Source organism: Hetaerina americana, unplaced genomic scaffold, assembly GCF_022747635.1.
Source record: "Hetaerina americana unplaced genomic scaffold, ioHetAmer1.1.p SCAF_4, whole genome shotgun sequence".
NCBI classification, from domain to species: Eukaryota; Metazoa; Arthropoda; class Insecta; order Odonata; family Calopterygidae; genus Hetaerina; species Hetaerina americana.
The window spans coordinates 8,781,313-8,806,982 of record NW_027286985.1 but is presented as its reverse complement, the minus strand read 5'-3'; the positions used below and the strand labels follow the sequence as shown (position 1 = coordinate 8,806,982).

Here is a 25,670-nt window from a genome sequence, read left to right as displayed (position 1 = left end):
GAGGGTCATCCGGAAAGTAGTACCCGTTCGTGCCGCATGAAGTGCTGACGACGCGAGTAGCCGCTGGACGAGGTCAGATAGCTTCAGTGGCTTGTCTGCCTTCTCTGAGCCAAGTTGCGTGACGCTAGCATTGCCTGTGTTGTTTCTGTGATTGTTTACAATGTTTAAAAAAATTGAGAACGCCGCCAGTTGTGAAGTGAGGGCAGTGATTAAATTCCTCAATGCAAGAAACGTTCGCCCATGTGATATTCATCGCCAATTAAAGGAGGTGTATGGAGACAATGTAATGGACGAGTCCTCTGTTCGGTGGTGGTGTCGCAACTTCAACATGGGGAGGGGGAACACACACGACGATGGGCGTTCGGAGAGACCGTCTGTCTTTACAGACCAACTGGTGAGCTCAGTTGACGAATTCGTGAGGAACGATCGGCGCGTCACAATTGATGACATCTGTGAGCATTTTCCCAATGTTTCTCGAACAATTGTTCATGAAATTGTTAAACACCATCTGCATTATGCAAAAATTTGTGCAAGATGGGTCCCTCGCGTATCTCAATGAGCTGGCGGCGAAGGACTATGCAGCAGGAATACAGAAACTTGTCACACGTTATGACAAATGCCTTAATTTGCTTGGAGATTATGTTGAGAAGTAGTTTAAAGTATCCTCTTTCAAATAAAATTTTTTATGTTTGTTAATATTTACTTTTGTGTCTTTATTTCACGAACGGGTACTACTTTCCGGATGACCCTCGTATATATATACTCGTATATATATATATATATATAACGTATACTAGATGTGCGTGGCAAAAACTTCTTAGAATAATATGGAGTGTAAAAACAACAATATTGTTCAGGAAGTGGCTACAACTATATCGGTTAAGTATTGTAAGCATTTACTATGTACACTGTAATATGCCTCTTTGCAAATTAGGCAGCCAGACACTTCAATTATTAAAATTTCAGTTCCTACATTGCATAAATGTGCCCTTCCTCTCTCCCTGCTGCTGTGGCTTCTTTAGAGAAGTTTATCAATTTATTAAAGATTCGCCAGGTAATCGTTTTACAGTTACTGCAGGTTGCGTGAGTGATTGCGGATTTGGAGGAGGCAAATGATCCATCAACCTAGATCCGGAATTCCACTCCACGGCCCGGTCCGGAAGAGGTGACCTCAGCGCTTCAGCCATGACCTTTAACTGCAGTTAACCCCGCGGAATATTTCAGTCCCTCGACTGACACGGCGCCGCGGCGGTTTCCCGCTCTACAGCCTGTTGATTCGTGGCGCGGATAATTTATCCGTCCGTGGTATGTGATTATTTTGAGTGACTGCTCGTTCAAGAGTTCGAAAGATCCTTTGAATATATGTATATGCATGAATGAGGGAGAGGTTGGAGCGAGTGATGGGGGGGGGGGGTCGGCGCGCGGGGTGGAAGGCGATGCACGACCACCCTCGATCCACGGTCGGCGGGAGACGGAAGTGCATGCCGGGAATATGCGCTCATCTCGACGTCCGCTATCCCTTTACGCGATGCCTTCACGCCTCGAACACACTCCTCCCCTCCTCCTCCACCCTGCTCCAGCCTCCCGCAGGGCCACCCCCTTCCGACCCGCCGCACCACATGGAATAATCCCGGCGGTCCGTCTGCAGAAAGGTTGAGATTTGGGGGAGGAGGGAGGGAAGGGGAGGGAGGGGGATGGATCCGCGGGCACTCGACCTGGCCTCCCCACATCCGGGTCACGGCATTATGGACGATTGGGAGATTTAAATGCGGCCGAGATGTTCTCATGATTTGGACGACGTTCACCCTTTCACTGCGTATAAACTTGGCAAAACTATGCACGTTAAATTCCCGGATTGATCTCCGAGTGAATTTAATGAAGGAATTTTTTCAAAATACACTGATAATTATTGATTCATATTTCAAATTGAGTAGTTTCAGGCGTGATCTGGTCGAATTCGAACATAATAAAGAACATATGGCAACAATTTCCATGGGGTATTTCAGGATAATGTAAGTCATCGAAATATTTTCGATGCATTAAATTATCCTGAAGATGATGTGATACATCGAAACCCAGTCGTACAGTTAAAATTATATGGTGGAAAATTGTTACCGTCTGTTTTTTATTATTCCATATTTCAATTCGCTCAGTCAAAAATAATTCATAAAATATTATAAACAATTACGGAAAATCGAAATATTAATGCATTCTAAACACTTCGATTTATTACATATTACTATATTATTTGCTGCAATTAGATAAAATACAACGATTTATATAGATCCTAGACATATTTTCATCGATCAAAATAGGACTGAAGGAATGCGGAAGTCATTTGAACCTGCAGCCAACCCAAGGCGTCCTTCTAAAGGATCCTCCTATTCTCTACAAGATTAGGAGGATGTCTCCACTTAAGGCACATTGATTCCATCAATAAGCGTCGCATGCAGCATGTGGTTGAGTTATCATTAATTTTTCAGGCGATATTCCTCTTTCACCATTCTTCAACAATAATTCTTCCTCCTCCATTCTGTCGTAAAGTATGTCCGTTAGCATCAAGTGATCACGCACTTCACAACTTATACATGTCAGCAGGTAAAGGTCTCTAAAATTATAAAACCAAGAGAATCGGAAGTTGATCCCAAGCAGGTATTAAATATTTTGAAAAGAGGAATTAACAAAATATAAGGATGTGGGTTCGTATTGCATTTCCGCCATTCTGTATCTTATAAAGTAATATTAATTGTTGAAAATGGATTAAATGCAAGTTAATTTCAAATAATCATTCAGATTAAGAACCATTATCGTCATCGTAGATTAAGTACTACTTCATTGACACTTCTTTAACTTATGATACAACCAGCAAAAAAAAAGGTATCAGAATATTTAAAATTGATTATGGCACAATTAAAGTACATACTTAAACAACGCTTAAGCTACACAATTTTAATTTAACTTTTTATCTTCAGAATAATAGTGAAATTGTAAAATAATACAGAATTGATATTTTTAGATAATTTTTCCAAGGAAGTCGAGTTACTACATTAACTAATTAAATATCTCACTCTTATTTATCTGATACATAAAGCAAATGCCTTGATCGCAGTATGTAAATCGGTAATTACATTTTACGAGTGCTTTTTCTTGACTCTAATATGAGAGGAAACCATAAATTCATTCCCCAAAAACCTTAATTCACGAAGCGTTACCTAAAAAGATGGAGCTGGTGTGAACGAAGGACAAATGACGCAGTCTGGTGCTTTCACGACAAAAATGACCTCTGAGAAATGACAGCCATGCGGTTTATGGAACGCTTAAAATATATTTTCGCCGCATAGTAAAAGATGAGAGAAGTTTCAGCTGGACATCGGTAGAAAAAATCGAATGAGAAATTAGAGAGCGGAGCGTAGCTTCGGAATATGTTAGTAAGCCAATTAGGCGGCCGAAACCACATCAGCGCTCGCAGCTCCCGTAGGATGCTCACTTCGTGCTCTTGCAGGCAGTTTTGCCCAAAGTTTTTGCTACACTTAGTCTACATTCTTCTCTTAAGACACTACCCTCTATGCTCCTCTCCTACTTTGAACAAAACCTTTTTTCTGCTTATATAAGCATAAATAATTTAATGTAATTGAACAGGCATGCATTTAATAATATATTGGTTAGGATGAGGGGGTTAGGCTTTTCAAATGGGGAAAGGTGGGGAGAACCTGCAAAAAAATGTATAAATATGCTAGTGTAACCATGAGCAGTCCCTACCTTGTAGGTTAATACTTATTATGTCTAATTATGTATGCCTGTACCAGTAAAAACGCAAAATAAATCAGTAAATCTCATACATTTTATCTTATTTTAAATCAACTCAGTTAATTAATTATTTATATCACGAAACGTACGTTCGATAACTTAATGGTTTGCACATCATCAAAATAAAATTCCATTTTCCCCTTAACCAGGATGGAGATGAACTATTTTAATAGTTCATGTTGATACGATGAAAAACATTACTTTTTAAGTTTCATATTTATCTTCCAAGGTTTCATTCTCATAATCTTCTTGGCCTTCTCTTAACTTCGGTTTCCAAATGCTGAGGATCCCATTAAACTAGTCAAAAATATTTCTCTTGTATGTAGCCTGGGGTGTGGTTTAGATCCGTGAATTTGCTCTTAAATTTTGATCATTTCACATGAACTTGAAATAATATCACATATTCGAATGATACAATGAAATGTTCGGATGTTTGAACAATATACTCCCACGTTGACACACTAAATTACTAATGTTGGAATTTTTCTTATGTGTCGACCCCAGTTAGTCTCAAAAAATTATAAAATATTTCGCCATGAAAAAGGGAGGATGTATATTCCTCGGCTTTTTATGTAATATTTTCCCGATGTTTTGAACTCCTCTTACCCAGAGAGATGAAGGCTTTCTTTCCCTCTCTCTCCTTGCCGGCATAAATTTTCCTCGAAATCTCCTCCGTTAAAATTCACGTTTATTTTCCGATGCTCGTTCTCTTCTCCACCCGTCTAATGCCGCCGCTCCTCATCACATTCTCCCCCCATCCCCGCCCACAACCCCCCCCCCTCAACATCTCACTCCCTAACGCCCTCTAAACCCAACCCTCTACCGCCCACCACGCCCGTGTCCCCCTAAACATCCCCTCCCGAATCCCTTCCTCACCCAGGCGCCGGGGCGTGTTCCTCCCTCGCAGCGGTTCGGCCCCGCGGGAGGGAGGGGGTGAGCAAGGCGGGCGGGGTCGCTGGCTGATTATTCGCTCCCGATACCCCATTTCCATACATTATTCTCCATCAAACATGTCGGATCGAATCTCGTCAAGGTCTTCCCCACGCCCTGCTCCCTCTCCTTCTTTCAAATATCTTTTGTCTCACGCCCGTCCCTCGACCTGTCTGGCTACCGATTGCCATTTGACGCTCTTCCTTTTTTTTCTGGATAACTCGTTTTCATATTTCAAGCAGTTCCTTCATCGGAATTTTTTTAACTCTGCACGATTCCTGATTCTTATTCAGGAAATTTCTAATATTTAGATATCTGTTCGTGTCTTTCTTTCCTTTAGTATTGAATTCATTTCACACTCCACAGCTAAGGTCTGCGGTGAGTGAAATCATTCCAGAATAGCCATTGGACACCAAGGCATCATGGCGTAAGAAAAAATCCTGCTTATATTTCATTTTAAAAATGTAAAATCACCCGTCCCTGAAAATGCACAATCGTTCGATATGTATTTTTTAAGTGTTTCTCAAGGGAAAAGAAACAACATACAGTGAATAATAATAGAAATATTAAACAATTTCAAATTTTGTCAAATTTTATCACTTAACAAATGCTGAGTGAACGAATCCCTTCAACTAATTTTTAAACTTTCAAAATGGAGCTCATATATTTCGCCATTTCAATTGTAATAAATAATACTTTCTGCTAAAAAAAGCTTCGATTTAATGTGTTCAAAAATCATTAATTCAACAAAATGACAACTTTTAAAAATAAATAGAACATGTAATTTATGAATTTGAATGAAATATGTAGTATTAATAATGCTTCAAATACCTTAATCAAGTCAAAATTCATTTAGTAAACTGCTTCACAGGTGGGGTGCATTGAGTTCGTAATCGGTTATATAGGTAAAAAAAACAATTTTTGTCGCTGCTTTCGCAACTGACATCTAGAGAAAATAGTTATAACAGCTCACATCACATCTTAATAAGGCTCTAAATTCTAATAATAAAATTTTTGGGTTCGTTACCGATTGGATGTGCTGAGGTAAAGCAGGCAGACTCACACGACTCGTTGCGGCCTTTTGTTGTAAAGGTGGTTACAATTTGAAAGTGTGGAACTGCTACCAGCACAGTCCTCATAATTTCAAACTTTGAGGCCAGAGGTCTGAAATAACTGCTATGCAAAAATAGTTCTTAATGTTTTTTCCGTTCCTTGACCATTTTATCTTTTGAGTGTGTGTCTTTGGCTGAGTAATACCTTGAGGAAATGCCAGTAAAATAGAGCGAAGCATGAAAGCTTATTCGGTAGTCATTGGCATTCGATTCTATTGGTTGGAACAGGATACCGTTCCTTGAACTTGATGGAACTCCCAGATAAGGCACCTCAGAAATGTTATTTAATAAAATTATTTGGGGGTTTTCCCTATTTATTGAGATAAATTCTGAGGCTTCGTGAATTATCACCATCCCAATACGACATGGAGTGGTCTCGAAAAGTTTTAAATTGTCTATATCCTCTGAGCTCTTAAAATTTCCAATTCATCGCTGGAATGGGAAAATAAAGGAAATCAAAGTACAGATAAATTAACTGAAAAAAGATACCCTACGTTCAGAAATACTAAAACACTGGCTTCATGTGTAATTGGAATCGCTACGAATACATTTACCGAAACGAAAAATGGCCGGTAAGCAACGTTGGTTCACAAGAATGAAATCATAGTAAAAATTGTTTAAAGAGATTTTAATTCCCCTCTCGTGCTGCTAGAATTATAGAGAGTAAAGCGGACAGACCGGGAAATTTAAGTGGTTTTTATTTTGTTCGTGATAATGCGCATGGAATGGACAATGAAAATCGTTTGAAGTCTCAAAGAGCTCACAAAATTCAAGATTTGGAATTCTGGTATTTAAAATCATGAAGCGTTTAATAGTATGGCAGCCAGTGAAGGAAAAATATTACTTAAGGAATCAGAATTGAATGTATTACAAGCAATGAAATAAATAATTTCAAGAATTTGAGTGCTTCTTTTTTTATTTACCAAAATGTGTACCTAAATATTGACTAAAATTAAATAAAGGTATATAATGCATCGAAACTATTCCAACCTTCGATACAAAAAACGCAAAACAATAATGGCATATTTTTCAATAAAATGAAAGAGGGAATCAAGAGCATTGGCGAAAACGTGGAGTCAAAACACTTGAAGGTGAGAAACAAACACAGGACGCCGACCAAGTAAATGGCGACGAAGGAGATGCAGCAAACGAAGACGGAAAGGGGTGAGTGAATCGAGAGAGAGAGAAGAAAAGGTGAGGTGAAGGGGAAAGAAAAGGATAGAAGGAAAAGGATAAGAGAGCGGGAGAGTGAAAAAAGAGGAAAATTGATTTGAATACAGAGGACGGCATTAAACGGGAAAAGAGGGAAAGGGAAATGTGTCGAGAGGGTGGAGTAGCAGGAGGAAGAGAGTGATTCGAATTCCGGGAAGATGGTTGGAGATTTATGGAATGTGAGAATGGAAACCATTTGGAGAGAGAGAGGGGTCTTGAAGGTGAGGATGGAAATGGAAACTGAGATAGCGATGGAAAAAATTCTCAATATATCAGGTGAGGGAGAGGCGGCGGAGGATGGGTTGGGCGAAACGTATAAGACGAAGAAAAGGAGGTGAGAGGACAGAGGAACAGGACAGAGGGGGACGGCGTGCTAGAATTCGAGCCAGAGGCCAACAAAATGGTGAAAACCATCTCCGATTCATAGTTTCCTCGCTACACTTACATTTCGAGCCAAAGGTTCAAGGAAGCTAGCTATAATTTTCATTTACAACAACGGTAACTTAAATCATTGAAGTGGAAGAAGTCGGATGAAGCGGTGAATGGCAAGAAAGACGGAGATAAAAAAGGTAAGGTAAGGGGAATAGGTCAAATGGGAAAGATAGCGGCGGGGCAATGGAAAGAGATAATGAAAGTAATTGAATTTGAGAATAAGGGAAGAAGGTCCACAGTGAGTGGGAAGGGAGCTAAGGCGTTGGGATGGATATAGGCTGGGGGAAAAGGTGCTGCGAGGGCTCACAAATGGAGGGAAAACACGCGCGCACTCACATGTACATTTAAATGTCCATGGCACACATTTTATTTATACATTATTATATTTATATATATAAATATATATATATATATATATATATATATATATATATATATATATATATATATATATATGTGTGTGTGTGTGTGTGTGTGTGTGTGTGTGTGTGTATATAATAAGACGAAGAAAAGGAGGTGAGAGGACAGAGGATCTATATATACCTCTTTATATATATATATATATATATATATATATATATATATATATATATATATAGATACGTTGGGCAAAGACTAAAAACGAGAGGAAGGAGAGAATGAAAAGAAAATGGCAAATGAAGAAAAAAATAACGAGGGGCTAAGAAATAATGATTCTGAGAGAAGGAAGGAACGGCCGAAGGTTAAATGGTAGTGGGGCCGGGGGGTTGGTGTGCGCGTGGTGGTGGAGGGGGGGAGGGGGATGGACTTAGGAGATGGTGATGGTCGTTCTTCGGGAGGACGTGAGTTTCGAGAGAAGTGAGGAAGTGGCGTCGCACGTGTAGACGATCTGGAGGGCGGGACGCAGCGGCGGGCGACGGGGCAGTGGGAGGAGGGATGGAGTCTGGTGAAAGGGAGCAGGAAGAGGTAATGTGCTGACGGATTAACAGCGGCATCTAACGCATAAAAGCTGAGGTCAAATTTTAAGGGAAGAAAGAAAATGACGACACCGATTTTCCGTTGGGAGTTAGCCCAAGGAACATTGCCCACATCTAGGGACTAACAACCAGGAGCACGTACGTTCAAGGTCAAAGTTCACATCTCGTCCTCGCGACTCTTTTCTGATAATTGTTTTAAATGTTGCTAGGTGCTATTTCTTTGTACCTTGCTGCACTTTCTAGTTTTTTTTCGACCACATTTAAAGGCAATACGTACTTTTTATGGGCAATGGTTAGTGATATGCGAAACAATCAAATGGATGTATTATAATAGATACGCTTTATGTCCAAGAATAAAAATTATGTATCACATAAATTTTGCAGATGAGCAAGTTGATTCTAAGAATGTCTCAAAAAATTCATTCATTCATACGAAACGATTTGACTTGTGTGTTGATTTTATCAAAGTTTTATTCATGTAGATAAATAAAAAAATTAGGAGCATATCCAATAATACTACATCTTAATTCAGAGAAAATGCTTGCAAAATGCTGGAGATCACTTATTAATTACACTAAAAATAGATACTGTGTTACGATTAAAAAGGTAAATATTGAAACTGCAACACGAAATATTTGTATCAAAGTTATGAGAATATAAGGGAAATGAAATATTAGACGGTAACGAACTTTTATGGAAAATAGTGAATATATACTAAAAAATAAATATAGTGGTTTGCGGTGGTTTGGTTGAAAGACCTTGGCCCTTCACCGTACAAACTCATAGCAAGACGGAATAGCAAAAGATGTGATTCAAAGTTAGTATTTGAACTACTGATTCAAACAATTTGCAATGTGTACTGTTTTTCGCAATTGATTTGTATGCTGTACGTCAATCAACCCGTTGCAACGTGTTTTTAAGGTGCAATCATCAGCACCTAGAAAAATACCAACTCCATAGCTTAGAAAACCTAGTGTTAAACCTTAAGAGGCTGAAATTCACAAATTAAGAGTGCCAATTATCTTACCTGTACATTACCTGAGTTCACCCATAAAGCTCTAGTACACAAACTTGAGCTGCAGTGTCCGGAGGCATATACAAATTTAATCCTGAACACAGGGACTAGAAACTGAGCTAGCCATTATAAACAGTTACTCAGATAAAATATTATAAAATTTACAGTCAACAAATTCGCTATACCATTGATGAAGATAGTTTTAGCGATTATGAAGACGATTTGAATTACGATTTCATATTTTTTTATGAAGTCTAATTTTCAATTATAGTAGTATTTTCGTTGAACTAACATTTAGAAATATTTACAAGTAAATCCATAATCATAGAACTTCCTCAGTTTAATTGGAGTTTGGCTATTTTAGGATGCTACAAGTCCCACGCAAGTTTTGTCAATAATAAATATAGGAATAAAATTAGAGGATATTTACTGTAAATTCATCGAGCAGTAACGAGTATCGACTTTTCCTTTCATTCTAGTACCATTCTAAATAGTGTAAAATCGAACAAAATTTAGAATACTAGGACGCGTTCCTGGTTATTTTTCCATATCCGTTTAAGCAGCAGATGCTACTGACATAGTGGATTTAGGCATGGTATACGCCGAATTCCAAATAAAGTAAGGCAAAGTCAAATTTTTACTCTATATAACTTCGTGTGTCCGCGTTTTTAATAAACACACAAGAAATAAAGACATTACAATAAATTTAAAATAATAAAATCAATAAATTCGTTGCAGCTCGATTATTTATTATACCTCTGTCCAAGGGGTCATGTAAAACCGGGTACTTCGAGAATACCAGTTTAATTTGAGCTTTTACAAGAAAAAAACTGAAATATTTGTGAATGGAAGAGAGATTCTGATAAGGGATATCAAAATGCAAGGTAAAACTAGAGCAAATGGCAAATCCTTCAAAGGCTTGTAATCCTGAATTCAGTATCCTGAATATTTTAACGGGAAGTACTGAACCTCTTACAAAGATGACTATTACTTCTATGTTATTGTAATATAGTACATATAAAGATTTATTTAAAAAGTTATTATTAAATAATTAGATTTTTATATGTCCGTTAAAGCTTAAGAATGTTTCAGTAGCTATTGCAAAAGTGGAACGCATAAGTTTTAATTGAAATAACAATTTGTAAATGCCCAAAAAATCAATCGGCAAAAGGAGCAAAAGGGGAAGGGTGCTTTAGAGAAGTGAGTAAATCAGAAATAATAATAACAACAGCTGCCAGAAAGGCTAAAAGATTGGTGAACACAGAAAAATTAGAATCCATGTTGCAAAAGAGTTTATCCGAAGGAAGGCAGTGAAGAGGGAGTGGGAGAATCTGTGCGCGGGAGAGGGATGAGAAATTTTTAGATAATTGAACTATAAGCTGCAGCGATGAACCGATAGAGCTGAGGAAACGCTGCGGAAGGAGAAGTTTGGCGATATGGTGAAATATCAGAGATTGAAAATGATATGAATAATAAAAAAATGCAATCAAGTACATGGGAAAAATGATAGTGACTTTATGAGAAAAGATTTTACAGTGATTAATGAAAACGGAAGGTGGAAAAAATTAGTGGTAGAACCGATGAAAGTTTGGAAATAAGTCGGCTTCGACATCGCTACCATAATCTTGTCTATATTTCAGGAAAAAATGCAAGAATAAACTAACAATTTAGGAAAGTAGTGCCAAGCATGTAGTAGCTATAGTAAAAAAAATAATCGTGAATGGTTTGTTAAGGGCACGGAAGTGAAGATAAGATTATGTCTGGAATGAAGGGGAGACTCGATGTTTATATGATTACATCATTATTTGGTATAAAGAACATAAGCACAATAAATATGTCTTTGCTCCGGATGTACTCCAGATAAGACGCAACAAAGGAAACATGCATTGCATTGGTAGAAGATAAAATATTATAACGCTATGAATATGGAATAGCGGAATGTAGCCGTTGAATTATATGGAAATAATTTCATTTATTGGGGATAAAGCCAAAGTTGCAAGTTATCATACGTCATTTATAGCTTATGGAAGAATAAATGATCCGATCGGCTTTAACTGATATGGGCGAAGTAACTGCGCAAGGCGGAGAGCTTAACAGTTAGACTTCCAGATGATGACACTTAAATCATCCACACCGTAAAATAGAGCAGTGGCATAAAGAGATTAAAGAGCAATGGAAAAGGGAGCAGGTTTTGAAAATAACGTGTAAATATGGAGAGAGAGAGAAACATGTTTTCGACAGTACTGGAAAATAATATAACCTCCAGCTGCACACATTTATTTCTGTCAATTTCACAACGTGTGGCTATAGGTTTGTGATACAAGGAAGGAATGAAATTTTCCCTCTTGCTGAAATGGTGCGGGCAAACATTGATAAAAAAATCTATAGAATGTTAGGAAAATATATAAAACAAATTACATATACTAGCAGTATTTTGTTAACCAATATATGTATTGATAAGAGTTGGAGGAAAAGCCTCAAAAAAGAAACTTTACTCTCTGAAGGGAAATACTGAGCAGAAAAGTACGAAAAGGATTAAGACAATGCATAAACCAGAAGCCAAAATAACATTTATTGGATGAGCTTAATAAAAAGAGAGTGGTCCTGCGGAAAGTTAATGGATGCAGAAGAAATCATAAAGAAGAAAGCCAACTGCATTGTGGGCTATTCGAAGAAGATAGGATGGGTTAGACTAGATTATATTAAGATTTAATTTTTTGGATGGCATGAAGAATGTCAGAAATTGTTTAAAACTGAATAAATACAACGCGGTAATGAATGCGTAATAGATAAGTTATTTAATTCTGAATACATTGTTTTTGTGATTTGTGCGTGAAGATCCTAACCTTGGCATAGTACAATCTGTCTTCTGAAAAACTCTGGTAGTGTTCCCACGTTTAAAGACTTTTCTTGCTATCCTTCGTAATTTCGCTAATAATTTCATTAAATATCAATCTTTCTTATTTTAAGGATTATAAAATGATGAGCCAAATAAAACAACCTGCTAAACCTTTCCGTTGTATTTGTTCGCGTCAAAAAGTACTGGGAAATACATCGTACCTACGATAATTATCTGAAAATACGCTAAACCACTGAGGTCATAAAAATTTATACTTGATGCCTACCAAAAACATTAATTGCGTCTTTATTTGCAATTCAACAGGAAAAATATGACAGAACAAATATTTTTGAGATGGACAACTCTTGCTCGCATAACCTTATTAAGAAACATATAAAAAATAAATTTGTTCTCCTTCTTAAAAAAGTTTCCTTAATCTTAAAATTGGATTAATATATTATGTTTTAATTTTTGGTCCTTGATTGATGCTCTGTCGGTAGTCTTCAAATAAAAAGTAACCGAGGCCGGATAACAATAGTAGTATTGTGGAGAAGAGGTGAGTTTGAAAGAAAATGGAATTGGAATAGAATAAGAGGAAGGAAGAGATGAGGAGGGGTATAAGGAGGGGATAGGACGAGTGAAGAGGAGGAGAGAATAGGAGGAAGAAAGGCAGACCCTGAGGGCTGTCAGTTATTTTAATTGAATGGGAACTTCTCCAATTAAGTTCCAGTGCCGGGAGAAGAGGTCGCACTCATTGCTGCACGCACCTCTTTCATCCCGAAACCATCCACCCTTCACATGTCGGTCGCCGTCTTCCCGCGCACCACGACCCCCATTCCCCCTAAACACCCACTCCGCCGCCCCACTTCCCCATTTGCCCCCTATTCCCCTCTGCATATGATTCGGATGCTTTCTTTCTCATTCATTATCTCTGCATGCAGTTGCATGAAATGCAGCGGCAGTTCGGGATAATTCAATCTCTAGCTAATTCCGTTCCAAATTCACCACGCTAAATCTGCTCCATACCCCACCACTATTTGCTGGGTATTCAATTTGCACCTACTTTTCAATTCATTGAATTCGGTAAATGAAATTAAGTACACATATCCCAGTTCTAAGTCATATGTGTAACCTAATAGAGCGCTTTTAGGATTAAAGGAAAATATCAAGTCGAAAATAGCTTGGACTCCATTAATAATAACTTTACAGGATAAATCATGAATATATCACTGTAGGCAGATAGGCAGTTCTAGGAAGAGGGGGTAAGACAAGGGGGTAAGACATTATTACCCATGCTTTTCAAAGTATACACCAGGATATGATAGGAATAGAAAAGGCCTGGAGCTAAGAATGTAAAGTGGGTGAGTCCTGAAGTTAAATTTATAAATGATAAAACTTACCTACCTATTCGACTAAAAATTAATACTGATCGTATTAAACACAAATTTATAAATATGCGATAAAAATCAATCTAAAAAAGTACATATGAGGGTTTTCAAGAAAGTACGAGGACGAGCGAGGAAAATATTGAATTGAACGTTGGAATTTGATGACCAAAATTGGAGTTGATGGAATATTTTACTCAGGCTCAAAGTATTTTGGAGAATAGCATGGCTCAGGTTTTAGTGAAATAATAAGAAGAATTGCATTTGCTGGAGAATCTGTTTATAAAGAGGAGTGGTGATGGAGAGAGTTTATAGAGAGGAGAGGTGATGATACGGACACTGTTAGAGGTTTAAACAAAAATCCTAGTGACACTTTTTATACGAAGCTAGTTTTTTAAGGCAGAGTAAATTGGTTTTCACGATGAAATGATGAGCGTAGCTTACGTAAATAGTATAAAGAAGCAGGTGTGGTGAAGGATGGAAAGACGGAAAGATAGAACATGGACTGAAAGGAAAACAAACTATATACTTGTCATAGTGTGAGAGGAGGGATATTTGTTAGAATAGATCCAAAGGAAAGGTTGGTGCAGATTATTTTTTTGGCGATGGAATGAAGTTTATGATAGAGGGGTGGACATTAGGAAGACCAGGTTAGGGGAGAAAAAGCATAAGCAATTTTAACAGAATTAACGAAATTTAAATGTAAGCGCCATTGAGTAATTATACGTAATGAATGATGTCAGATTTTTCCTTGTTATGCGACGCTATAAAATGAAGTGATATGTCTCTGTCCATTAAAACCTGTGTTAAGCGGTTGAATACCAAATAAAAAATGTCAAACGATTAAAAAATAGTAATGAATATTAAATATGCTGACGAATACATTTATGCATTTTTTAATTAAAAATGTTTTAAGCACAACCCTGAGAGTCATGGCGTGGTGGAAAAATATTAAATAAAATATTTGATGCAATGTCCCATCTGAATTTTGATAATCTTATCATTTCAGCGTCAAATTTCATTTTCAATTATTTATTACTATACTATAATTTTAAAATATATAAACCAATGCAAAGAAATTTAATATAAAAATCAGTTATTTAAGGGAATTAAATAATATCATTCAATCTCTGAGGAAAGTTCAAACCAATTACCTTCATATAATTTTATCTGTAAGCACTGCTACTATGTGCGTGATAATGGCGGCGTTGGATCGAAACATTTACCGCTGCATAGGCATTCATTTTGACGTAGCCTTTGAAGTCACAGGTTCATTATCAGGCTTGATAATGAAGTATTATTTTAGAGAACTGGGTCGAAATTAATCCTAAAGTGGTAAATCTATATTGTTTGAATATTGCTTGAATAATCGCAGTTGTTTCACTGATGTTTTATTAGGTAAACGGGAATATAGGGTGTTTTCGTTGGAACAAAGAAATGTGTCCTGCCCTGAGAATAAGACACTTAATATTTTAGTATCAATTAAAGACACATATAAGTATACTATGATAAAGTTTATGCTGGTTGATTCCATTCTTGGAGCTCAAGCCCAGAGGGTAAAGAAAACTTGAACGATTTTTCAGCTATATATGGATACTCTGTATAGTTCATGTAAACAAACTGCACTTTTTAATTCGTGCATGATTTAATAAATAAAACTCATTCAAATTTAAAACAAAAACTCATCAAAGTGATCATATGAGACAGGAAAAGTCACTTCATTAGCTCAAAACCTATCATTAAGCCAGTTTCCATTTCTTGGTAATTTTTTAATGAATCTTGCGATTTTTTGACGAAGATGATTGTGACACAAGATTGCATTCTTTATATGCTTGCCTATATTGTACTGTAGTCATATACGACTTATGCATATGTACAAAAATGAGTTTGGACAGTAAATAATTGGAGTGCAAAGGCGGAGAGGGTGCGAAAGGAGTGAATAGGATGCGGAAAAACAAAGGAAGACAACTAAGGTTTCCCTTGTAAACTTAGTCGAAGCACGATAGAAGTGAGCAGAAGATATCCCGGGAAAATTAAGATGGTTGCGGGAAAATACAAGGGTTACTCAAGGATATTGAACGTAAAGACGCAATGACAAGGCCGAATGGCTCGTCATTTGACTCCAAATAATGGCGACCGCTGTTTGGATTTCGATGGATGGAACATTAGTGAGGACGGAGTGAGAAGACGGCGGAACTGTCAAAACTTATTTCTCTTTGTCGGGACATAGAAAGGAATGGGGAGGTGGGAGAGGGGAATGAAAGTCTTGTATTTATCAGAGAATATTTATGAGATAATTTACAAATAATACACTGCAAGAGGAGAGCTATATTTGAGTGTTACATGTTCTGGTGGATTAAATTGCAGAACGGGGTCCCATAATTGGTTTTTGGAGGCAATAAACGGACGATAATTGGGCGTATTTAACAAAATGGCTATTTTTAACCGCTTTGTAAGGAAATCTGGGCGGTTTTTCGTCTTGATTTTTTGAGTGGGAGATATGTTATGTTTCGGGAGGTTGGTTAATTTAGGATGCAGCAAATATTCAATCTGAGGGCTTCAGTGGACGACGATAAGGTAAGATAATTTCTTTTTAGAAATGGAATAGTTTCCAAAAATTGAAACATTTTTCAAATAAACATATTGTTTTTGGAATTGGAAAAAAATGCATTACGTTAACTGGTCGACTGGATGACGGTAATGTCAATCAGATTAACAGGAAGATGTCCCCGCTGTAGGGCGAATAATTTAAGAATTAAAAAAATAAGTTAAAGCAATGTTAAGGAATTTGATATTGTTGCTTATTAGAGAAGGGTATATGTTGTTGTTTATTAAGTTTGTTTTGGTTATTACTGTCATCATAGATGAATCCTTTTAAAATACACTTGGACATAAACTTACAAATAGGAGTGATATTTTCGCTCATTGAGCTCATTTTATTCTACCGAATCTATAGAAGACATTGGATTCTTGGCTCCATCCTACATTGATTAAAAAAGTTGTGTTAAACCCTTATTAAAAGAAAATGAGGCAGTAAAGGTGTGGCAGGATCCGGATATACTCTTCCGAAGTGGAACCAAGCAGGAGCATCCCCCTAATGTGAGATGGAACACATAAAAACTTAAACACAGCACAAATTCACGTTCCTGGGAAATTTACAATCGGGGTCATTCATTAAAAAAAAACATGACCTCACAAATTTTCACGCGGGAAATATGGCGCATTGCCTCGCTGTCGACAGGTTGCCACGGGACAACTCATCCGTGAAATTCGTTTACAACAATAAAATAATTTTTTGCATATTTTATTTGACTTACAAATCATTTAGTACACACCACAATTAAGTCATTCGTCGACAATCCAATTTATAACATGAGGCTGCAAATTGTTTCTGCATACACCAATTTCGCAACCGCCCTATTCACACAGAGCGTACAAATTAACCTATTATTCATCTAAATTCAATTTCGTTTTTGCGACACGGCCTGTGTGCGCGCCATAAAGATCCCAAAAAAACGAGGGCTCAGCCAAATAATAAGTATTATTTTTTTTTTTTAAACTTTCCTATGCGTTGAGGTGATTCCATTATTTTCCTTATTTCATATAACAGCAATGTACATGTAACATGAAAAAAAAAACACATTCAACCCTGTGTGTCATATATAAACCATATTATTCATGGACCGAAAGAATGCTACTTTACTTCCTCCCCTTTTCCGCTCTTTGAAGAGCATTACCAACTCCCCAGACGTGAGCAAACATTGATTTTGAGATTCAATTGTTTTCGTTTTCTTCTTTTTCCTTCCTTGAATATTTTTATCTCGCCCTGTTTTTATTCTTGAGCTCTGGGACGTTTTACAGTGAAGGTTTTTCTCAGGCGGAGAGGGAGTAAGGGGGAGCAGAGAGGAGCCGTTCCCCGTTTCCTCGGGGATGTGAATGACGCTGCGGACTTTCCTGCCTGCTTCCTTGCATTCGGCTTTAAGTAGCACGCACAATTATTGCTCTCCGCGGAATTAATGTCGGCCGTAAGTAAATTGTATTTTGAAAGCGCTTGCCCCATCTCACCTCCAACGCACTGTATTTTAAGACGGAACTTGTGCAAAAAGAAAAAGGGAAACGACACTAGGCAGTTCTCTTGTCTTCGGTTCCTTAAATGCCTCTTCAAGTTCAACCCCATAATCAGAAAATACTCACTTGTTTCGGACAAATAAGTTAATGCGGATAAAAATATCATAGCCCTCCTTGAAGTTGCTCAAGAATATCGGAGGAGGCGTTAAAGTGTTTAATTGCTTATGAAGATTGTTTTGACCCATTTGAAAAACTTGGAAGAAACTAATCAAGTGTTCTTACCGTGAATTCATCAGTTTAGATGCAGGAGAAGCGCGCTTAAACCAAACCGGTTCATGAAAACGTTTTAAATCCCCTGAATGTAATGCACGTGCACTGTAATGTAATGCACGCAGCTAATTAGGTTGCATCCTTTTTTTAATTACGAAGCTAGCTGCTCAACAAGGTCTTTAAAGCATCTGAATTTCAAATGATGCTCAGCACGTGAAACCATGACCTTCATACGATTCGTCGATGCACGCACTCAATGGAAGAGACGCGAGAAAACATTTTGCGTCGAGTGTACCTTCGGACGTCTCACTCATTAAGCAGAAGCACTCAACGCACAACTCTTGTCCCTCCCCTCACAAATCACTGGGGTGATGTATCATAAACACATTAATAATCAATTCAAAAACTCATTTTTTTATGGTAATATAGTGAAACATTTTGTTCTGCAATCATCCTTGCGCACCGCGTCATCAGAGTTAGTGTAACAGGGTATGTAGATTTCCGTCGACACTGTAGCGGCCTTAGTACCCGCTACATCACGCCGCTTTCAAGTGAAACTAAAATCTCACACTCAAACTTGCTTTCGCATACCTTAATATTCATCGCAATTTCTTCCTCCATCAATGTCTTGAATATCTTCTCGAAGTAGAGTAAAAAAAGGAGATCTTTCCAAATTTCAAACCGTTGCGTATGTATATATATATATATATATATATATATATATATATATATATATATATATATATATATATATATATATATATATATATCTCCAATGCATCGGGAGTCCATTTATTCTCGAGCATTTCACAAAAACACTCCAGCATTTTGGAGAAATTATTCCGTCTCTCGTTCATTGTACACTTCCAATTCCCCTAATCCCTTCAAATCTTCTATATTACTTCTTTCCCAGTCCCATTCTCCAAACAATCTGCGCAACAACAAGAGATCCAGCCGTCGCCTCGCTTCTCTCTCCCCCCCCCCCCCTTTCACTCCCCTCCTTCGTCGCTCCTGCTGCTCGGTGGGCTCCTGGGTCTGCCGGTGGGGACGCCTTCACCCAGGTCCCCCGGGCCCGCGACGACCTCGGCCCCCCTGCTATCTCGCGCCGTAGGCCGCCAGGAGGAGGGAGGCCAGGATAGTCGGCACCAGCGATGAGAGTAACAGTGACGTCGGCTGGATGAGGCACGGACCGCGGGCGCCGCTGGAGCTGGAGTCGGCTGGAAAAAGGAGGCGGAAACGAGAAAGATCCCGGTGGGTGGGAGAGGTAGACAGAGACAGAGAATAAAGACATCCAAGAACACCTAGGGGTTGTTTAGAGGGGAGTGCGTATAAACTGGTGCGGCACCCGGCATGCATTAAAGGGAAAAAAAGCCAAAGAGCTACATTTATTATTAAAATATCCGGTTATCGAAGTGTTGCCAAGGCTGGGGTGATATAGTTCAAATTGCAAGAATAGCTATTGGGAAAGACAAGTCCCATCACCCAGTTTTCCAGGATCAAGCCGAAAAATATAAGATTAACCGGTAAGTTCGTCTCCCTGGCCAGATTTCAAAGGTTTCGGACATACTGGCCAACAAGCACATATAATGGCACCGAAAGCTAATATAAATTGGCAACAGACACGCAGCTGGTTTTTTGAGATTTTCACAGGTGATTGAGGCTCATTAGATTATTTAAAATACCGCCGGGAAAATAATTTTATAAAGAATGTTGAATTTCTACGTGAATATTTTGCAGTAATCTTTCACGGCCTTACCTTGCAGTTACAAAGAAAAAGAAACCTGGTTTTAGGTTAGATTTTTAAATTACGAGTATCTTTGACTAATCTTTTCCAGATTTCCCTTTCCTTGCAATTTTTTTGGCTAAGTAATATTAATTCTTTCTTTGCAAATACTCATCTCCCGTTGAGAATCTGTTTATTACTTGTCTCCATATTCTTTACGAAAACGTTCACCCTTTACTTATTCACGACTTCTTCTCACATAATTTACTTTTGCCTCATATATTTGCATGGCTTTTAAGCTCTCGTCAATTTTCCTAGCACAAGAATTATTGCATACCTTTACAAACTGTCCTCTTCCGTTGTATTCGATCATAACCCACTCAAAACCGATGAATCTGAATTTCTCAATCAATCTCATGAATTTTTCATGGGTACACATACTCACCGTACTTTATTGATACCATTAGAGTTGATCTACCAAATTAAATTCTATTCATCCAATATTCTCAATACAATCCTTCTTAAATTAGCTATTTTCGTTAATCGTTATGGCCTTGATACTTTTTTCACAGCAGTAAGGAGTAGTTTCTTTCATTTAAATTCGTCTTTGATGTAATGAACGGACATTTATCTACGAAAGTTTGATTTCACTTTACACTACCTTCCTAAAATAGAAATCTCTTTACATTACAGAAGATGTGCCCAGAAAATACGTCATATTTATGCAAACTTTTTTTTAACATCTGTCCAATACCCTCCAAACCCTTGTCTACAAACGAATCCGAATTTTAGGAAAAGGATCTCAAAAATATAATGCCGGCTCCATATATTCTTAACTCGTTTAACGTCGAAGCTTTCTGGAGGTCAGGAAAAGTAGGAAATGTTGTCACTGTTATTATTTTAGCGAGAGATTGAGATACAGGGCGGTGGAGGGAGTTAAAAGGGTATGGTGACTAAGTGGCGAGGGTTAGGGGCACTGGGTGGGGAGAACTTTTCTGTGTTTGTGCGAGAAAGAGTCAACGTCCCTCTCTTTGCATCGCTCGGTCCCAAGGTGCGCAGCGTACCACACCGATGCCCTCGGCTTCCGTCATCCCTTCCCCCTTTCTCTATCCCCGCCTACCCTCCTCCTCCCTCTGATGCACCCGAGGGATGAGAAACATGCAAGGGAATGCTTTCTGACGTTTCACTCCGGACGAACGGTCCGTCAGGAGTTCAAAAATCTGAACACGCGTTTTTGAGACAGCCAAGTGACCCATTTCCCCATTTCTGGAGAAATGCTTTGACATTAGTTAGCGGAGCGATGTATATTCTAAGCGTATATGCAGCGTCTCCTCATCTCGCTACAGAAGATGTCCACGCGGAATAGGCAAGAGCACAAACTAATTTGAATGGCATTCTTATTCTCTTTAGAAGTAGGTCACTGCCATATTTGTCCACATGAGTGGGAAATCGATTCGCAGGGGGGCTTTTATAATTATGGAGTAATTACTTAGCGTTATACTTTTCCGATGTCATCTTATGGCAAGATATTTCGTAATGGAAATTTCTCCAATTCCCCGGACAAGTTATTAAACATATTTAACTAAAGTGTACACCCACCTAGGAGATTATTATACTAAAAGGGAAGGCGTTCGTTTGGGTGTGAAATTTCTATATACAACTAGGATTTAACACGAAATTAATCCCTTTTCAATTACTTTCCCGTGTATTCATTTTTAAGAAGAGTAATAGGATTAATTGTGCAAATATTTTTCGAGCTAACACTCAGGACATACCATTTAATGTCACATCAATCCAACCGAGTGAAACTAATATGGGCCTGACAAATCTATAGCCTTCTGATTGCTACTGTAATTTTTCTGAATTCGTCATATGTTAATCTAATTTCATTTAATGAACTAATGGATATCTAAGTAAATTTTTTTATTACATGATTGCGATTGCCTTTCATGGCTTGGCTCCATCATAGTTATTTCTTGCTAATTTTCCCTTGTATCTGAGTAGATAAAGATAATGGTTATATTGAATGTTGAAATTATTATCTACTAACTTATTTCGCTCGCAAAACAGAATAATCGAAGGAGGGTAAAATGTTACCGCGATATTCATTATAAGGTGTAAGAGTAAACTTTCATGACAGGAATATATTTTGCAGCTTGTGGTTCATTTCAAATTATGCAGTATAGTTCTCAGGTACGTTATTATTCGTGTATTAGTTTGTCACTGACGGAAAAGCTATTGAACGACGGCGAATATTATAGAGCCATGTAAAATGAGTAATTCTTGCGGAAGGGGGAGACAAGATAGACAAGAGATAAGGCATGAGAGAGACAAGACAGGCGAGATCAAAAAATGAGTTAAAATAAACAGAGTAGTAAACATAAGTAGTTTATGAGATTGAATATAACTTTAACACCCTCTGCTCGGCAAAAAATGTGAATTCAACACTTGAAAAACGCAAATAAGGCTTCCTAAAATTCTAAACGGAATTTTCGGCGGATACATTTTTGAAAGTACAGGCTATTGTGACAATGGATATGATTCAATCGCCTATGTATCATTTGAAATAAAATCTGAGGGTCATGACACGCAACAATTATAAAATTAAAAAATACGTGGTTGTAAGTGACTTCAAAGCTGGAAGGCAAAGTGAATATTTTTTTTATTTTTACATCAGAGTTATTCTTTATCCTTGATAACGCCACGTAAAGGTTTGGAAGAAATATTATCGTATAATTTCTGCATAGAAAATAGAAAGTAAATGTATGTAAATAATTAATACTCTGATTACGAAAAGAAATGATCATTTAAATGGCCCATTCAAAATCTTTCCATTATGCAAGCCCATTTGTAAATGCATGCGTAAAAAGTGCTCGCCAGTGTCATAATCTGACATGACTGCTATGGACAGTTCATAAAAATATTCTGCGTGCAAAGAGAATTGCACTTAACTTTTGTTCCAAAGGTAGAAAAATCGATTGAGCAACATTTGATCTGCAGAGAGTTGTATTTTAAATAATTATACTAATAATTAAATCTTTTTCAGGTTTTCTCAGGAATCATTTTCAAATTTAAATAGTGTTCAATTAAAAATATGATCAAGTGCAAAATTTATATCGATAATATTCCGGGTATTCATTTCAGGTGGCAGTGATTTTTGCGAACAATTTTGAAAAATTCGATCTCATCTGAACCGAAATGAAAGAGGCCGAGACAAATATGACGAGATGTGAATCAAACAAATCATGTGGTAATCATTTTGGGAATTCTCACTAAGTGTGAGGATGCGTGCATTAGGGGAAGCAATTATAGCAATAGTATCCTGTTGAATTTGAGGCAAAATGTCATTTTAATGCAAAGCGATTAAATATCACTAATCTCAACTTAATAAATGTTTTAGGCCATCTCGCGCCTTGCAGCAAGAAAGTGGCGTGCGGGACCCAAGGAAAGGATATCTGCTTACCAGCATGCGGCGCTCCGGGTGGGGGGTCGGCCGAGTGGTAGCGGGCGTCGACTCCTGGGTCCCCTCCGGCCCCCAGCAGCACCGGCGCCAACTGCGGCGGCGGCTCGTCCGCCGTGAGTTGAACTTCGGTCGCGCGGCGGTACAGCGCGAACAGCGTCGCTAGGCAACGGAGTGTGATGTACTTCTGCTGCGGCTGTTGTTGATGCGTCTGAGGCATGTTGGAGTGCTGAGGGAGGAGACAGATCCTTGTGAAAACCAAAACCTCGGATTTTTAGGCAGTCTGAGTCTATAGCTCGTACTAAAATGTAGTGTTTACAGTGAAAGAATTAAATATGTAAATTGAGAAAGCTTGTGAATTAAAATGTGGTATAAAATTGACAAACTATTTCGCAATCTTTCAATAAATCGCAATTCTGCCATTAAATATTTCTCTTAGAAAAAATATATCGCATATTTTTTTTACTCATTAGAAAAATAGATGCATAGGTGAAATTGTGTAGCTCTTGGCAAATTAACGCTGTGCCAGGGGTAATACTAGGGCAACGTATGTGGGAACCTTCAGTTTAACCCAAGTCATGCGGATTTTCGATTACCATGAAAATAGCTGTATGGTACGATATTGATTCGAAGGAATTGATTTAGCCAAGGAAATTTATTGAATCAGTCCCACTTTATGTGTGGAGGAAAGGTTTTATTCTGGCGATCAAGTTTTCGTGAGAGCTGTTATCATCCACTCTTAAACAGGCATCATTACCGCGGATCAGCCCATCACATGTTCCGACGCAAATATTAGTGTAAATATTGATAAAAAAACGTATAAGCAGACCTATGATATTTATTAAGCCCTCCAACTTTATCAGTACCCAATTATGAACTCTGACTTCGTTTAGCTTTTGAGATAACATCTCCGTTCTTGAGTTTGACGTTTGACGCGAAGTCACCTGATAAATGTTGCCTTGAGACGAAACCGAAGTCGTCAAAAATGAAAATTCTAATGAAATTAGCAAAGTTAGCCTTCCTTCATTACCGCCTAATTAAACAGTAAGCCTCTTTGTTGAAATTTTCATCGATTAACATCTCACTATGATCACCAGGGAGAAGAAAAAAAATGTTTTAGTGTCTGTTTAACAATGTCTAACTGTGAGCAATCGAAAGCGAGGCACCCTTATTGGAGAATAATAATCCGATTTAAATATTGAGGATGTTAATTATTAGTGCAAAGACAAAGTTTACAGGATTGCTGTAGAAATATCTATTACAATTCTTAACAAACGTGCAGCGATCATCATCGTAGTTTGAATAAATGATAGTCCTAGACATCTCCTAAGGAACATTCTCATCGATTTGTTTGAGGTGAAAACTTGCTTTTCTCGCCGAATTTCACGGATTATTACTTTTTTTCAGATTGGCAGATAGATGTTTTTACTGAAAGAACGACGATAACGGATCTTGAAGATGATAACAGGTCATAAATTCCTCAACAAATATGCTTGTTTAAGTGTCCCATTAAGTTAAGTTTACAGGAGCCAAAACATATTCTGTATGCTGAAAAAAAATCCGTGAATATCTTGATTTAAGCCATCCATTTTTTCCAACGGCCAATTTAAATATTTTATTCCATCGTTATAATTGTTTTAATGAAATCTAAATAACATTTAAAATCATGGTTACACGTGAATCTTAATTTCCTCTTTTAATTTCCATTTAATTACAACTTATAAAGTTATCTCAACCCTTAATGAGTTGATTGAGAAAATGAAACTGAGGGTAAGTACGTCTTAAATGAAATTAAATTTCATGAGGAGAATGGGAATTATGAATACATTGTGATGTTCAAAAGAAAATGATTAGATTAGTGGATGTTTTTTTTATAAAACTTGGTAGAATTTCGTATACGTTGGAATAAAATACAAACATACTCTTTTCGGTTTTTATGTTTGGAAATTCTCGTGCGAGAATTTCACAACGTAAAAATCACTCCCCTGTATCTGTCATAGCGAATCACTATCATACTGCCATTTGTAATTTTGGTGCACATCAGTGGATGGCTGCGCTAAAGTAACGGCCGAAAAACTTCCCGCAGCTATTTGAGGGTAGCAAGAGATAAAAAAGAAGTCCTGGCAGAGGGCGTAGAGAATTTTGTGCAGTCCATCACAAAGTTAATGTTTGTCTAAGGAAACAAAAAAAGAGCTTCAAAAATTGCGCATCTACGCACGTAACTTCATCAAAGTGAAGTTTGAGTATGCCTTATGTGTATGGGGGTTCTGAACGAGAATTTATTGCTGAAATATGATGAAGAATGTTGGAATGATTCGGCTTAGATCTAAAAATTGCGTCCAATTGTGAAAGAAGCATCCTCCACCGGTTCCCTCTTTTTGGGGGAATAGACGAGAGTAAAATCACCCAAAATAAATACAACGTGTGATCAAAAAAAAGAAAGGACCGATTTTATAAATTG

At 37.7% G+C, this 25,670-nt stretch overlaps 1 protein-coding gene across 1 annotated transcript in view; it reads right to left on the bottom strand.

The window, feature by feature from the left end:
- Window positions 1-19,121: 19,121 nt before the first annotated feature.
- Window positions 19,122-25,670, bottom strand: part of LOC139692062 (uncharacterized) — a 474,725-nt gene continuing 468,176 nt past the window's right edge. Inside the window, exons 6-7 of the mRNA XM_071590090.1 lie at window positions 23,213-23,438; window positions 19,122-19,243 (exon numbers count right to left, since the gene is read on the bottom strand). Of these exons, the coding sequence (XP_071446191.1) occupies window positions 19,122-19,243; window positions 23,213-23,438 (348 nt within the window). The remainder of the gene's footprint in view (window positions 19,244-23,212; window positions 23,439-25,670) is intronic.